Genomic DNA, 15,624 nt, shown 5'->3' with positions numbered 1-15,624 from the left:
ACCTGCGGTCACGGCAAAAAGTCCGGAATATCGGACGGCGAAGGACTCTTGCGTCTGAAATATCAAACGTTCTTATACATTTACTCTATGGGGTACGTGGTGGTGCCACGAAGCCGTCCGAATTATCGGGCGTCCCGAAAGTCGGTCATTGACTGCACACTGGAAACTCTTTCAGCCGACGACACGGCGTCAAAAGACGATTCGTTACAATCCCTCTCTGTTACGCGAGCCAGCATTACCGCGACTTTCGTTCCCTTTCAATAAAATTACAGCTAATTCTCCCTGATTGAAGCACCAATACCCCGAGTGCTACCAGATTATTCAAAATCCCTGAGATTTCCCGCTTTTCCCGGTTGTTAGACACCCTGTATATACTATCTTGAGGCGAATAGCGGAAAAAAGAGTCGCAGTTTAGCCCGAAAGGCGAAGCAACCATTGCGATAGCAAATTAGAGCAAATAAGTGGACATCTGTACGAAGTACGGATGGTAGTGTTATAGGCCGTATAAACTCGTAAACATGGCATACTAACTATATATATATATATATATATATATATATATATATATATATATATATATATATATATATATATATATATATATATATATATAAATTAACAAGCCTGATGTCAAGCGCGCACAAGCAAACATGAAGAATCTGACTCGATGACCACGTAAACTCGTTGTGAAAACGCTGCGATGAGGAAATGTGGCAGCAGCAGCGAGCGAATTGACCTTCGTGCTGCCGCTCGCATCAACGTGAAGTATGCCGCGAAAACACGGCGCAGAGCGGACTCTGTACGCAACGCAGATGACTTTCAAGATACAGTGGCCCGGCCAAGCGTGCACGGCCGCTCGGGCCGCCCGGAGCATAACGCGCTCCCCCCTTTCCCACCCTCTCCCCGAAGCCTCGCGCGCGACGGAAGGCGGCGCGCTAACTCTCCACTTTCATCCGCTGCGTGCGCGAGATTAAGCCGCGATCGCCGACTCAAACTCTCGCACGCCTTCATTCGCACATACAGCATACGGCGCGCGGCGACGATTTGATCGCTCTTGAATTTTGTACGGAACCTCACGGCGACGCCGACGGCAGAAATGCGCCTGGATTGTCCATATAATTGCTATCGCAATAAAAATGATACAAAGGCAAGGAAGACGAACACAGCGCTTGCCTTTGTATGAAAATTTTTTTCACACTGGTTGCCTTCCAAAATGAATACCGACTTGCGCAGCGAATCATACTTTTGAATTATACTACTACTCTCACTGTTTCAGGGGAGCACCCTTGGCGGCTTGTACAGGTCAGGAGTTCGATCCCTGTTAGGAATAATGTTTGCAATGACTTGCCCTTCCAACGCCTTTCTCAAGCTAAAAACAGGGTGCACTTGCCTTTTCACTCGTCGTATTGTATTAAAGTGTAAAGTTGGGCGAGTTGGTACACATTCATAATGGGAACAACGCGAACAAGACGGCAACGAAGTGCTCGTCCTGTGTCTTTTCACTCCGTCGTCGTCTTGTTCGCGCTGTTCCCATTATGAACGTCGTATTGTAGTTGACTTGTGCTGCCCGCGTACCTTCTGTGTCGGAGAAACTCGATGGAACGCTTTCCTTAAGGTGCAGTACTGCTGAGGAAGTAGCGACATGTGTCGTTTGCCCACGAGTGTACTCCTTCAGCACAGCTGACTGACCGCTGAATCCTGCATGCGCGCGTGCTCAGGTGAGCTACCAGTCGACCAGCCCGACGCTCAGTAACAAGCACAGGTTCGGCTACTTCTTTCGGACGGTGCCGTCGGACGTCAACCAAGCACACGCCATCCTGGAGCTCCTTCGCGCCTTCCACTGGACGTACGTGTCGGTCGTCTACTCGGACACTGACTACGGAAACAAGGGATACGACAAGCTACAGGAGCTTGCTGCCCGATACCGCATATGCCTCTCCAATCCACAGGTGTGTCTCCTGGCGGTTGCTGACCATATATAGGGGCTGATTATTCCATAAAGTGCTTCTTCTGCCAGAGATGGAGACGCCATGAAAATATAGACAAATTCAAAACTGCCTCGAAACCGTCAAGGTAAATGACCCTCAAAACCAGATAACACAATCATCGCTGAATTTGCCGACACGTACGTTATATATTTGACAATGGCGTCAGATGCAAGACTTATGTGCAGGTGAGTCTTATGCATATTCGGTAAACACCTGAACGTTCGCACCTATCCGTGGTGCGCCTCGTCTACAAGAGGATTACGCGATATACAGTTTCCATACGCAATCAGTCGTTTCGGACTAATTTCTAGAGCACCGTCTCATGGCGACTGAACCTCCTTCGTATGCTGCACCATAAATGCACAGTAATCAGGGCTGAAATATGTTCCGTTGACATAGGGACATAATTACCGAAAGAAGCGAGTGTTAGTCATATTTCGGTGACCACGACAGTGCGGCTATGGAACGACGCGCAACCTACCCTCCAAAGCCGGGCACGCCATATGCGAAGGATAAATATATCAATTGAAGTTGCACGCCGTCCTCTATAATATATTCTTAGCACCAGTATCCGCTAACACGCTTCTAGTGCTTCTGGCCACCCTCGACAGACGCAAACATTAGTAGAAGCCCACTGGCGCTCGCGCTGCCTGCGTGTAACGGTACCACACCGACAGGATGTGCCGACGCAATGGCGCTTGGGAACCTCGAAACGTCACTCCTTTGGGACCTGCGACGGGTCACATACGGTCAGTGATATGGAAAACTTCGTGACATGTACAATGCTCTACACATGTTATAAAATTAAATAATTTGGTAAATTGAATGCCTGCCATCTTTGCTTCTTAATGCTGTTTTCTTCTCGGGCAATGGCTCCTTTTAACCCCTTGAAGCACTGGATAAGGACTTTGGCCATGCGTGCCACGGGCACGCGCACACAGGCGCACGCGACTTTTGCGACCTATATAATTCTCAGCTGACGTAAAATCTTGCGGCCCTGCCACTCCCCCAGAGCATCCCCGTGGACCACTACACCGACGCAGACTACGACGCGGTAATCCGCAGCCTGACGCACCGCAGCAGCGCCCGGGTGGTGGTGGTGTTTGCCGACAAGGGCGCCGCGCGGAGCCTGATGCGCGCCGCCTGGCGCAGGCGGGCGCGCTTCGTGTGGATCGGCTCGGATGCCTGGAGCGGCCTCGAGAGCGTCGCACAGGGCCACGAGGAAGTCGTCGAAGGCTCCATCACCGTGTCGCCCATGGTGCAGCCGCTGAACGGGTTCGAGCGCCACTTCAGCCAGCTGACGCCCGACAACAATGCGCTGAACCCTTGGTTCCCCGAGTATTGGGAAGAGAAGTTCCAGTGCCGACTGCCTGACTTCCAGGTCGGCATCTTACCTGTCTTATGCGTGGGCATTTTGCGCGTCACGGTTGCTTTCTGACTGTTGCGAACGCGTGTGCAAAGAGCCCATTATATAGTGAAGGCGGAAACAGTAGAGGCCAGCAAGTTAATTGCTCATGAGAGTCCGAGGAAATGAGCATCGGATACTGCTTAATTTCTCCCTATTTCTCTTGTCGCGACATGCCAGAAGACGCCATGCGTCACTGCACCGGAGTTCGATATGACACAGCGAACAAAGCAGCGATTCATTTGAGCATATGCGTAGGCGATCGCATCAAGTTTCCGTAGAGTTAGCTGCCCCGGAAATGCAACTTCGCTTCAAGACTTTGACCATATTCTCGGCAGTGACAGTATAAAGCATTCGGATTTCTCATGATATTGTGCCGAAAAGTAAGAAGTTCCCATTCCGGTATGCTCAGTGGGCGCGACTTCGCCCATGGCAGTCGGGCTCACGATTCACACACATAAGCAGGGTAGCCGGCTTCAGAGTGGCGCGCTATAGTACAACGGTTTATGGTACACCGAAGCCAAGTCCACAAAAGCAACAAATGGTGCCCTAGTAAGCAGAAGAAATTCTGTCAGAACCAACCTCACGATGGCTGTCGGCGTCAATGCGATTCGCGTTCAAACAATGTAGCGAAACACCGTATTGGTGAAGACACCTTTATTAACATGTGGTGGGTCAAGTAGGCTAAGAATGTTAATCGTTAATACAACCACACTTTCCGACGCAACAAAGAAAGCTTCACTAACAATGGCCTCCAAACCCCAGCCAGTTTTGCCCCACTGGCACTGTAAAATTAGGGTTCAGCATATCCGACTACGAATGAACTATACAGGCGTAAGACTGCTTCATGACAGCAAGAAGGCCACGCGTTCTCACTCTTATAAATCGGGCATGTGGATGTAATTTACCTTTCTTTTTTTTTCGCACTCTGAATTGGGCGAAGTATAGGCTAAGAATGCTAATAACATTTTTTTATCTATACATAGTGCAGGCCGCAGTCGGGCCCAAGCAGGAGTGAAGAAGAAGAAAAGACGTAATACATGAACGGCATGTTAAGAATATAAAAATACAATGTCACAGGGAAAAAAAAAAACACTTCAGTACAAATCGTGAGTCGGGCAGTCTTGCACAATGAACATGTTATATACCGAAGTTGATGTTCGAAATATTATTAACGAAGGATTCTACCGAAGTAGAGGAAACAGCTACTTCTGGTAGTTTATTCAAGCAGGCAATGACGGCTGGAAACAACGAATACTTGTGCGAGTTCGTGCGGCTTATGGTTTGTTTGACCATTTTACTGTGACCCGTGCGAAGTGAATGTCTCGTGAGGTCAGGTTGGTAGGCAGAGTGACTGATCTTCAAGTGGCGATGATAGAGCTCATACATAAATTTTAACCTCAATAGGACTCTACGATGGACTAGTGACTGTAGGTTAGCTTTCATGGCTAACTGGCTAACACTGCTCCATCTTGAATAATCTGAGAAGGCAACCCGAACCGCTAATCTTCGTATTCGTTCCAGTTTGTCAATTAAATATTTCTGATACGGGCTCCAAATTGTATCGGCATACTATAAGGTAGGTCTTACTATAGACTTTTGTAAGCTTTCAATTTTACAGGCACTGTTGGCCCGCGCAGTTTCTCTTTCAATAGTGACCATTTACTCTGGGCTTTACGACAAATTTCATTAATGTGGGTTTCCAAACTTAGGTTATTTGTCATAGCTACCCCCAGATATTTTATGCACGAAATTCTGGCTAGTGGGGTATAGTCTAATGCGTATGTAAAGTCAAGCGGGTGTTTTCTGCTGAAATGTATTTTGTTTTAGCAGTGCTTAGTCTCATACCCCATGCCTTGCACCTCTGTTGAATAGAACGTAAAGAGTTATTTCACATGAGTTGATCTGAACAGTTAAGCACTGACTTATATATGACTCAGTCGTCTGCGAACAATCGTGCATTTACCGACGGGTGAACACAGCACTGAATGTCATTGATATAAATTAAAAATAATATGGGTGCCAAAACCGATGCTTGCGGGAAACCAGAAGAAACACTCAATTCCTCATCGGAACAGCAATTCACAGTAACACTTTGTTTCCTATTAGTAAGGTAACATGAAATCCAGGATACAAAATTTTTATGAATACCATAAGCATAAACTTTGGTAATTAGGTCAGCGTGGGGAACAACATCAAAATCTTTAATACTGTTTTGCGTCATCATTTAAAAGCTGCCACCCAACAGAGCAAAATCGCCAGTCAACCACTTCCATTCCTCGAAAGACTCGATGACGGAACCATAGCCGGACCATACATTCGTCATGTGACCCACTGCCCTCGAAGCGTTCGCGCAGTTCTGCGACAAGACAGAACAAATCCTCTCCTTGAAGTAGTTCCCTACCAAAAGCAGCCACGTGATCGTTCCGCCACATGTATTTCAACTGTCACGCGGCAGTACGCATAGCACAGATCTTATAGGAGGCGGGCCTTCTGACCACGTGCGCTGGTGCCGCGCAGGAGACCCCTTTCAACAGCCAGTTCCGGCTGTGGTGCCCGAGCGTCGGCCGGCGAATCCGACCGGGCTACCGCGGCTTACAGTTCGTGCGCGATGCGGCGTACGCGTTCGCGCACGCGCTTCACGACATGCAGCGCGACCGCTGTGGGCCGCAGCACCAGGGCCTGTGCGCCTCCATGGCGCGCGAGATGCAGAGCGACGCGCTGAAGCGGTACCTCGAGAAGGTATCCTTCAAAGGTGGGCCCCGTACTCGGTCCTCTGTCGCGATCTCTGCGCGATTGTCGCATGCGCCCTCCAAGTGGCGATACAGCGTGATTCGCAGTTGTAACATTGCTTGATGAAAGTACAATATTGTGACCTCTACTAGTAGCTAGCATTTCACTGTTGACGAAATTTGGGTGCGCCTATATTGTGAATGCTTGTTCATTCTGTTATCAATGTGTAGCAGGTTGAAGGCCCGTCAAGGCACCTCACTTTAGCCGTTTAGAGTGAATCTTTATAGGCTGCAAATTGGAGGAAATGAAAAGATTCGCGATGTGCGTGAGTGAAACACGTAATGACCGGAGAAGCCGGTGGTCACCTGCAACCTAGAAAGGCATAGAAATTAATGCTGTATAGGGTGGTGAATTACTTCAATGTTTCTGCAACCGTGTTTCTTATAAAGCGGGAGGCAGTGAAAACACACACAAAGAAAAGGGAGCACCAGAGTCAACTTGAGAAGAGCCTTGCTAGCGGGATCCGAATCCACGTCTTTATTGTGTGAGCTCACTCTCTGCACAATTTCTTGTGCAGTTGAGTACAGGTGTATGTAATCAATACATAAAAACATCAGTCTGTGTAACTCTTAATCGTGTTCTGAACAGCCTGTAAGCGCCATAAGTGTCAAGGCCCTTACCAACTGCTGAGAGATCAACGTATCGGTTGAATAACTATCCAATATGTCTGTCATAAACACACAGACAAAGAAAAAGGAACATTGCCAGATTTGAAACCATCACTCTGCAATATATGTAGTACTAGCGTTACCACTCTGTCCCATGGAGCCATAAAAAATTACTTTTCCAAATATGCAGACGAAGGAGGCAAGACATTCCGGTTCCTACCGAGTGGAGATGCGCCTCCACGCTACAGCATCCTCAACTTCCAGCGTCTAGACAACAACAGCGCTGCCGACGGTGGTCTGCCTCGCTACGGCTGGCGGCACGTGGGTAGCTACTCGCGTGAGTGGGCCTCCTTCATGCACTGAGAATATCAGCAAGGCCTCCTACGCATATGTCGTGACTCGAATATTGAATGTTGAAACTAAGGTAGATGTAATTTTAATCGAGTGAACTGCCTGCTGTGGCAGACAAGGGTTGCTCCGGCCTTGCCTATAGAGCAGATTTATTGCGTTAAGCAAAGTGCTATTACGGTCGTTTTCAAGCGAAGCTTGTATTGGCTCACTAGTGGCGCTGTCGTGATCACGCAAAAAAAAAAGAAAACCTAGTTTCTCCCTGAGCAGCGCAGTTGAGGGAAAGGTCGGCAAAAATCATTTCGAAGCACGGATGTCCAACCACTCTTTCATCACCTAAGTTGCTCAAACCTTGTTTTGCTTTCTTTACGAAGTTATTCGTCGGGATTTTGAAAATGATAGCCCACAAACAAATGTCATGTAAGAAAACACCGAGAACACATGCATTTTATGTTAGATCTTCTCAGACTGAAATAATAAAAGTGCGAAACAGTAACAGGAGATTGGCCCACACAAGCGGCTGCGTTTCAATCAGAAAGTTCGCCTTCGTGCGTATATAGCGTTCACCGCCAGCGTTTCCCGGTAAACATTACGGGGACGTAAGCTACAGCTGCCGGGAAGCGTGAAAAGCAGTCAGAGATCTTCGAATGCTATCGCGTTCCAGTCTTAAAAGCGAAGCTTAAGCGTCCTCCAAGTTCTCAAGCGAAGCTTGTATTGGCTCACAAGTAGCGTTGTCGTGGTCACGCGAAAAAAAAACCCAGTTGCTCCCAGAGCAGAGCAGCTGCGGGAAAGGGCGGTTTGGTGAGTTGACAGATGCACCGGCGCTGGAGCATGAGTAATTAGCGAGGATTCCAGCTGCACAGACACGCGCTCTCGTCACGCGGGCGACCAGTCAGAGCCGTTTCGCTTCCGCCGAGGAGGAAAAAAGCAGGGAAGGGTTTCACGCGCTGTGCCGGCTTCGTTTCCGATCAGTTCGGTCTCGGAAAACGGATGGTACACCCACGCGTTGTGCGTTCCTCCAAGGAACAGAAAGCGTTCAATGAGCAGCGGCGAGAACTCGCCCGTGAAAGGGCTCGTCGTCGGTGCACCGATCCAGCCGCTAGAGCCGACCGAGCCCAGGCGATCCGACAGAACGGGAAGATGCCGAGCTGAGGGAACGGGAGGTCGAAGCGATCCGGCACCGCTACCTGTGGGTTACTTAACCGTGACGAAGGTCAAGTGCACGCATGACAAGCTCCACTTACCTCCATTTTCTGGTAGGGGAAGGGTCGGTGATTTCTTTTTTAGGCAGCAGTCATTTTACAAACAGAGGTGTTCAGTACAAGACTGCAGCCACGAAGTAGTCAACTCTCCATAAGAAAGTGTGCAGTTCATTTGGCATTCATGGTCCCTCTGTCATAAGAAATGTGCTTCTGGCGACCTCATTCCCTATAGGAACTCTTCCCGATGGGCCTCGCTGCCCGTCATAAAGAAAGAGGAAAGAAAATAAAGAAAACAGATTCTTGTCGACGTCTTGTAAGCGTTAACATTAGATGGCGGCAATTCTGCAGCTTCAGCTAGCAGAGAAATAAATATACCCGTAAATCGTTATTATCGAGAAGCCGAATGCACAATATAACAGCTCCAAGAGTGTTCTCGTACAAACTTAGAAAGAAGGCTATCACAGTCCTTCGGTGTGCGCAGTGGGGGACGATGGCGAGGCCAAGCTGGACCTGGACCTGGAGGCGCTTCGCTTCAAAGCGGACGAACCACGGTTCCCGCACTCCTTCTGCAGCGCCCCTTGTCGCCGTGGACAGGCAAAGTTACAGCTGGAAGGAGACACCTGCTGCTGGTTGTGCAGCAACTGCTCCCAGTACCAGGTATATATCTTTCGGTACATGGACACTCGATAACTGCATTCAAGCAAGATTGCACAGACCTAATAACAGTATTCAAGGCTGCCTGCGTGCATTTATTTCATTGAAAAAAGGGTGATTGTAGCGGAGAGGAAGAAGGTTAAAGAAATCAATATTGGTTAAATAACAATTTAGAATCATAGCGAAAATGCCTATAGTTGCTCAAGAGGATAGTGAGGAATACTGAGTTGGTTCCATTCTCGCAGCGCATACCTCGATCCTTTAAGGCTCAGCACAAGTTAGATGAAACACTCTGCGAGAGGCCTGTCCCCAAAGTTGGTGCAGTAGGTTTAAAAACAATTCATTTCACAAACTTTCTGAATGATCAATGTCGTCACTTCCATGCAATGCCAATTAGAGACAATACACTGGTTCCACCTCCTCTTTCATTGCTGGAAGCACCCTTGGAAGTCCTTTTTCTGTTAAGCACTTCGGCAGCGATGTCACTTCATTTTGAATTTACATCAAAACCCCACAATGCCGCTCCCAGAGCACCCTTTTGCATTTGGGGAAGGGTGCAGCATGCGCTGAGTAGGGAGCATGTTCCGGCACAGTGATGCGTTCCGGAACAGTGCCCATCTCATTTGATTGCACGCGGCGCACCCGATCTTTCAGACGCTTCAGGAAATAACTCCGAATCGAAAGCTGCATGGATGGTTTGACCTTCAAAAAGGTGCGAGACCGGGCTAGTTGGTATTCCATAATGACACAACCAGCACGAAAGTAGACACGTAACGTAAAAAAGCGACAAGGACAGGCGCTGTTCTTGTTAGTACAAGGGCAGTGCTTGTTGCCTGGAACGACCCTTAGCAAGAACTCACTATCGTCAGAATTTTTGCAATTTAATGCAATTCTTATGGTCGTCACTTTTGCTCAGGAGTCGCCAGTTTCTATACCATCTTGGCGCAAACATCCTTCATTTTCAAAATTTCAGTCAACATTCAGTCAACAGACAACTTTCTCAACCAAATGCTTCCGATATCGTTACAACAGTCATTCGGCAGTCACTGAGCACAAGGAAACGCACAGGACTAATCCTTTCAACTTCACACGAGGTGGTGAAGGGGGGATGGTAGCGTCCTAGTCTGACATCGTCCTTGCGGTCTTCACAACCTTTCCGAAAACGCTGGACCCACTTGAACAGTTTTCCTTAGGGCCTCTTTTCTGTCGGCTTTCCCTTGTGCAACATTTGATGAATTTCTGCGCCGCTCTTACTTAATTTCACAAGTAACTTTATATTGATCTTTTGTTACGTCGATCTCCATTTCGAAAGACTGAAAAGGGGTTGTGCAAAAAGTGCGTGCATAAAATTCCGCCCTGTCATGCAGCAGTCCGGCTCGTACTAGAAGTCACCTGGGTGCTTTTGTTTGGAGAGAGGGGCGCTGCTACACCCTCTTCCACAATTTTGCTTTTTTGGTGACTCACTACACGAACTTTTGGGACAGACCTCATTTATGCAGTGTGCAGATCTCCTACAAGGAACTTCCCAAGGGCGTACTTTAAGCCAACTTGACTGAACCAATGTTCTAGGTTGTGCTCTATAAGAACGTCCCGAGTATGCGACTAGGATGTTTTGACCATTCGAGGTGATCCTGCCAACATTTTGCATTGTCTGGGAGCATCCTCGTTCCGTCTTTTTTAAAACTTGTTCAAACAGGCTGATTTCTTGAGCGCAGTACCTGGCGGATGAATTCCACTGCCGGGACTGCCCCTTGGGAACGGTGCCAGACCCAGAATCCAAGGCGCGCTGCCTGCCGCTGCCCGAAGAGTTCCTAAGTTACGGTGACCCATGGGCTATCGCTGCTCTGGCGGTCGCAGCGCTGGGTGCCGCTGCCGTAGTGTTTGTGGCGCTCGTGTTCCGTTCGTACGCCGACACTCCCGTGGTGAAGGCGTCAGGGCGCGAGCTAAGCAGCATGCTGCTGCTCGGGCTGCTGATGTCGTATGCCCTGACGCCGGTCATCGTGGCCAAGCCGTCGGCGTGGAGCTGCGCGCTGACACGCTTCTTCCTGGGCCTCTGCTATGCTGTATGCTATGCGGCGTTGCTCTGCAAGACCATTCGCACGGCGCGGATCTTCGGAGGAGGACGCCGAAGGTCAGTGCATGTGAATGCGAAATTCCTTGTACTACGGTTTCTGCGTCGACAGCCCACACACATTAATAATAGTACACCGAGATGGAAAGGAGGTTACCTCTGATCATGTATGCTAATGGTACCGGTAGCGCTTCGAGCGATCGAAAGACACGCAGGAAAGAAGAAAGAAATACTCCAGTCCTAAACCACTGTAGTTCTTGAGCGAGGCGTCCCAGCATGCAGCAGAGAGCACATCTGGTCACCTGAAATGATATATGTGCCTTTGGCCACAGCTGTGCAGAAAGCATGCAGTCCGCTGTCATCAATAGCGGGCCAAATTGCATGGTCAAGTCGACACTTTTTGGTCCTAACGCAAATGAGACCAGCAGACTTGGGAAAAAATACAATGCGAGACCAACAATTTCATGTTACGAAAAAAACTCGTCCTGCGACGGCATTGCTATACTTAAGTACATAGCCAACGTTCTCATGCATGGCGCATCAACGCCAGGTAACTCGACTTGCTTTTCCAATGCAAAACCTGTTATGACGAAAGCATGAATGCGGCAAGCGCTGCTTCTCACTTTTCACCTTATTTATTTGAACCTAAGGACAGTCGGATGGCTTCGCGCCTCAAATAGTGCAAGAGTCTTGTGTTACTTGGATAGTGTTGGTGCTTTCCAGAGTTACACGGCTTAGGCATGCCGATTCTGAAAGCACCAACTTCTTGCTTACGTCACCATCGACCTGCCATCTTCGGTGCAATTGCCTTATCTTTTTCAGGCTGCGCTATACAAGCCCTCGGTCCCAGCTACTGTTGGCGGGCCTGCTGATCAGCGTACAGGCCACCCTGGCCGCGGCGTGGCTCATGCTCGAGCCTCCGTCTGTGGCGCACGTGTACCCAAGCCGAGCGCGCAACGTGCTTGTTTGCCAAGGCTCGGACCGTGCATCGTACCTGCTGGGGCTAGTTTACCCGTCACTCCTGATCGGAGTATGTACCGTATATGCTTTCAAGACGCGCAAGTGTCCCGAGGGCTTCAACGAGGCCCGCCACCTGGCGTTCGCAAACTACACCACTTGCGTCATCTGGCTCGCCTTCCTACCACTGTTCCTGCTCTCCGGGTCACCAACTATACGCACGCTGGCACTCAGCTTCCTTCTCAGCCTGTCCGGTGCTGTCCAGACAGCTTGCCTCTTCGCGCCTAAAGTACGTATGAACGGTCTCGATTGCAGCTACTGAGATCCGCCATTTTGTATTGGCAATGCAAATGTTTCCCAACTGTACAGCTCGTCACCTGTCTTAAGCAGTCTAAAGCCTACGGAAGCGGAGAGTCTGCGAGAGCATTAGTTTAAAAGGCGGCACCGCTGGTCAAAGAGCGCAGTTCTGGTCATGCGCTGCCAGGCAGGCAGGACACCGCTACCACGCGTGGAATGCGTAAGGCAGCTTTCCATTTCTGCTGCTCCCAGAGCTTGAAACCAAATCAACCTGAAAGAAATTGCACGGCTTGAGATGAAAACTTTAGACAGGTTAGCTCACCATGCACCTTCGTTGTGGCCCTTTCCAGAAGGACAACTGCCATGTGAGCTTGTGCTGTAGTGCAGACTGCCCCGCAATCCTGCCATCCGCTTATTTTCCTAGATACTCATTACAACGGCTGCCAAGTTCAAGTTCGGTCAGGTCCCGGAAAGCTCGGATCCGTGCATGTGGTTCCATGCAACACCACCAGATGGTGTCGCTTTCCGTGCATCACTAGGGTGCCTCGATGTAGCGAGCCGCCGTAAAGGCGGAGACACTGCCTTCGTGACGGCCACATGCATGGGGCAAGCGCACATACGGTGGGCAATGGAGCGTCGGCCGATATTCTTGTTTAGCATGCACTTGCACCAGCAAATTCAGGTGTTTAAAGGTCTTGCACATTTACTTGCAATCCTAAGCGCTTCTTGTACACAGAAATAGCGCATCCGTGCATGCGCTATTTTAGAGAAAATGACTACTGTGCAGCTAGGTCCGCGTTCGCCAACTGGGATGCTCAAACCGATGAATTACTCGAAATGCCAGCGCATTATTCCAGATGCCGGAGAATTCAATGCAACGCGCAGGGTATAGGCACCGAAAGGCTCCTAAAAGAAAGGCTTTATTAAGCAGACTTGCGCCTTCTAAAAACTGCACAACTTCGCGGCGGCGATAGCAGCAAACGTGCTCGGCTTTAATTGACGAACAGGATGCCCGCCGCTCTCGGCCAAGCTCAATTTAAAGTCGGAAAGAAACTTTGAGATAACATGTTAAAGACAACGACAAAATTCTGGAACCCGACATAGTCGCACGTGGCTCGGATCAATCGAGATAAATCTGGTCGCATCTCGCGTCACAGAAGAACTGATAATTCGGCGTGCCGGCCGCTTTAAGAATGATCAAACAAACAAAAGAAAGCTTCGCGGCATTATTAGCCGGCACACAGCGGTACACAACACCCTCGCATGCTTGTTTTTACGACTGAACACAGTTCAACCGCCCAGCACTTGGCGCACAACCCCAGAAGCTTCGCAAACTCCCTAACAATGCTGCTTTACCAACGCTGGAAGGAACGGGCGCAGCAAGCGACTCATCCCAATATGGCGGCCGCGGAGCAAAACGGCGGCGCGGCGCAGGCCAGAAGGTGTCATCAACCTGTACGGCAGCACGCTACATCGAGGCACCCTATGAATCACGCGGAGGGACGCTCATAACATTCATCCATCCATCCCACGGGTGGCGCGACGCCCAGCCCACCCATTGCGCCCGCAGAGTCGTGGAAGGTTCTTTGTTTTATGGTGGAAGTTATAAAGCGAAAGCTTTACTGGCCGCGGCCGTGCTCCGAGGAGGCACATGACGTCACACCGCGTTCCTCGTCGTTGCGTTCGCTTCCGCTCGCTTCGCAGGCTGCGTCGCATGCCTGATAACATGTCGGAGGATTGAAAAGGAGAGCTCGCGTGCGCCGCAACCACAGTTGACGCGGCAGTATGGACGGCGACAATTCTGATAAACAGGAGGAGGCCTGGAATCGACATCGGAACGAATCGAAGGAAACGAATCGCCCAGGAAACAGACGAACAGCGCGCCGAACGACTGGCTAAACGCCGCAACATAGCTAGACGACCAGACTAACCTGGACTTGCAATAAAGATTAACCAAGGCTAACCATGCTATGCCTTAGCTTTCGCTACGTATATCCTGGCATAGCCGAGCTAAGCCACTGCCAATTTTTTGCAGCGGCGCGGGGCGTGGACGTTTTCCGCTAGATTGGAAGCGCTGGCGGCGGTGACACATGGCGCGCGTTCAGCTGCGCCAGTGTATGCTTAAAAAATCGGCGAGCCCTCGAGCATCGAAGAGTTGCGTAGTAGTTTAAAACAGAACGTTATAAAACATCATTTACACAGTATTGTCATGGAAGAATCATCAGGATCTTCAGAACACCAAGCGATTCGGCGACCTCGAGAGCGAGAAAGCCTAGCCCGCACCGCAGTCCTACAGCCTAACGCTTAAACATTTGCGTTACACACTCGTAACCGTCATGATCTCTTTCGGACCCCCACTGTCTACTGTCTTGTTTTACAATATGCTGTGGCCTCGCTTCCCTCTTTTGGAAAAAAGATTTAATGGAGCGGTTGCACGTGCGTGTTAGTACATTGTTTTACTATTCTAAATCTTTTTCTTGCGACTTTCGCATTGCCACTGTCACTATAAGATCTTGATGTGAAATGCCTTTTTCGTTTCTTCTGTAACGGAACTCAATATTCCGGCGACAGCCTCATTCATGTGCTACATAGGTTTGTCCCTTTCGTAAAGAGATGAAAAACTTCAGTTGCATTGTGTCAAATGCGTAGGTGTACATCGCTCTGTGCAAGCCGGCCAAGAACACCCGCGAGGGCGTAATGAGTCACCATCACGGCGGACGCTGTGCTGCGGTTGGCTGCGCTGTGCACCCGCCGTTAGCACTCAACAACTTGGCCAAGGCCGACAACCTCGACAACATGGCCGCCGAGGCTGCTGCTGCCGCCATCGCAAACGTCAAGCCTCCCCGCGGACAGAGCAAGACCCTGTGACGCGCGCGCCCGCTTTCCACTGCCCCTTCCGCAAAAACTGCAGTAAATGGCTGTGCTTGCAAATTTATGCTGCATTTGCATTCACCTAAACAGTTACACTCGAAATGCCAACAACCAGCTATTATTCTAGCTTTCTGTATCACTTGCATATTATCTGCACAGCACAGGCACAGTGTGCGGTGATACCAATGCCTGGGTGATACTATATCTACAGTCCGACGCTGATAGCTGTATAGCCTATAGATGTAGTACATGATGTACAGTCACATCATGTACTTGTTGCTGTTCTCCTGAACTGCATTTGACAGAATGGCATGATTTCTTTCCTCTTTCCCCAGAATTATCAGCTTGAGAAGGTACTCCCTGGCATACTTGAAGCAATGCTTCACTACATGGCATATTGGAAGCGAAGCTTCAAATATAGCTGTATCAA

The 15,624-nt window shown here is 49.5% G+C and overlaps 1 protein-coding gene across 1 annotated transcript in view; it reads left to right on the top strand.

The window, feature by feature from the left end:
- The window catches only part of LOC126518919 (metabotropic glutamate receptor 2-like), a 29,721-nt gene extending 14,467 nt beyond the window's left edge, over positions 1–15,254 (top strand). Inside the window, exons 4-11 of the mRNA XM_050168556.3 lie at positions 1,719–1,949; positions 3,001–3,369; positions 5,914–6,148; positions 6,985–7,131; positions 8,826–9,001; positions 10,714–11,129; positions 11,892–12,315; positions 14,973–15,254. Coding sequence (XP_050024513.2) covers positions 1,719–1,949; positions 3,001–3,369; positions 5,914–6,148; positions 6,985–7,131; positions 8,826–9,001; positions 10,714–11,129; positions 11,892–12,315; positions 14,973–15,191 — 2,217 coding nt within the window. The 3' untranslated portion in view covers positions 15,192–15,254. The remainder of the gene's footprint in view (positions 1–1,718; positions 1,950–3,000; positions 3,370–5,913; positions 6,149–6,984; positions 7,132–8,825; positions 9,002–10,713; positions 11,130–11,891; positions 12,316–14,972) is intronic.
- The last annotated feature ends 370 nt before the right edge of the window (positions 15,255–15,624 follow it).

The sequence above is a fragment of the Dermacentor andersoni genome, chromosome 3 (assembly GCF_023375885.2).
Source record: "Dermacentor andersoni chromosome 3, qqDerAnde1_hic_scaffold, whole genome shotgun sequence".
Classification (NCBI taxonomy): Eukaryota; Metazoa; Arthropoda; class Arachnida; order Ixodida; family Ixodidae; genus Dermacentor; species Dermacentor andersoni.
Note: the sequence above shows the minus strand (reverse complement) of the source record. Positions and strands in the feature narration are given on the sequence as shown.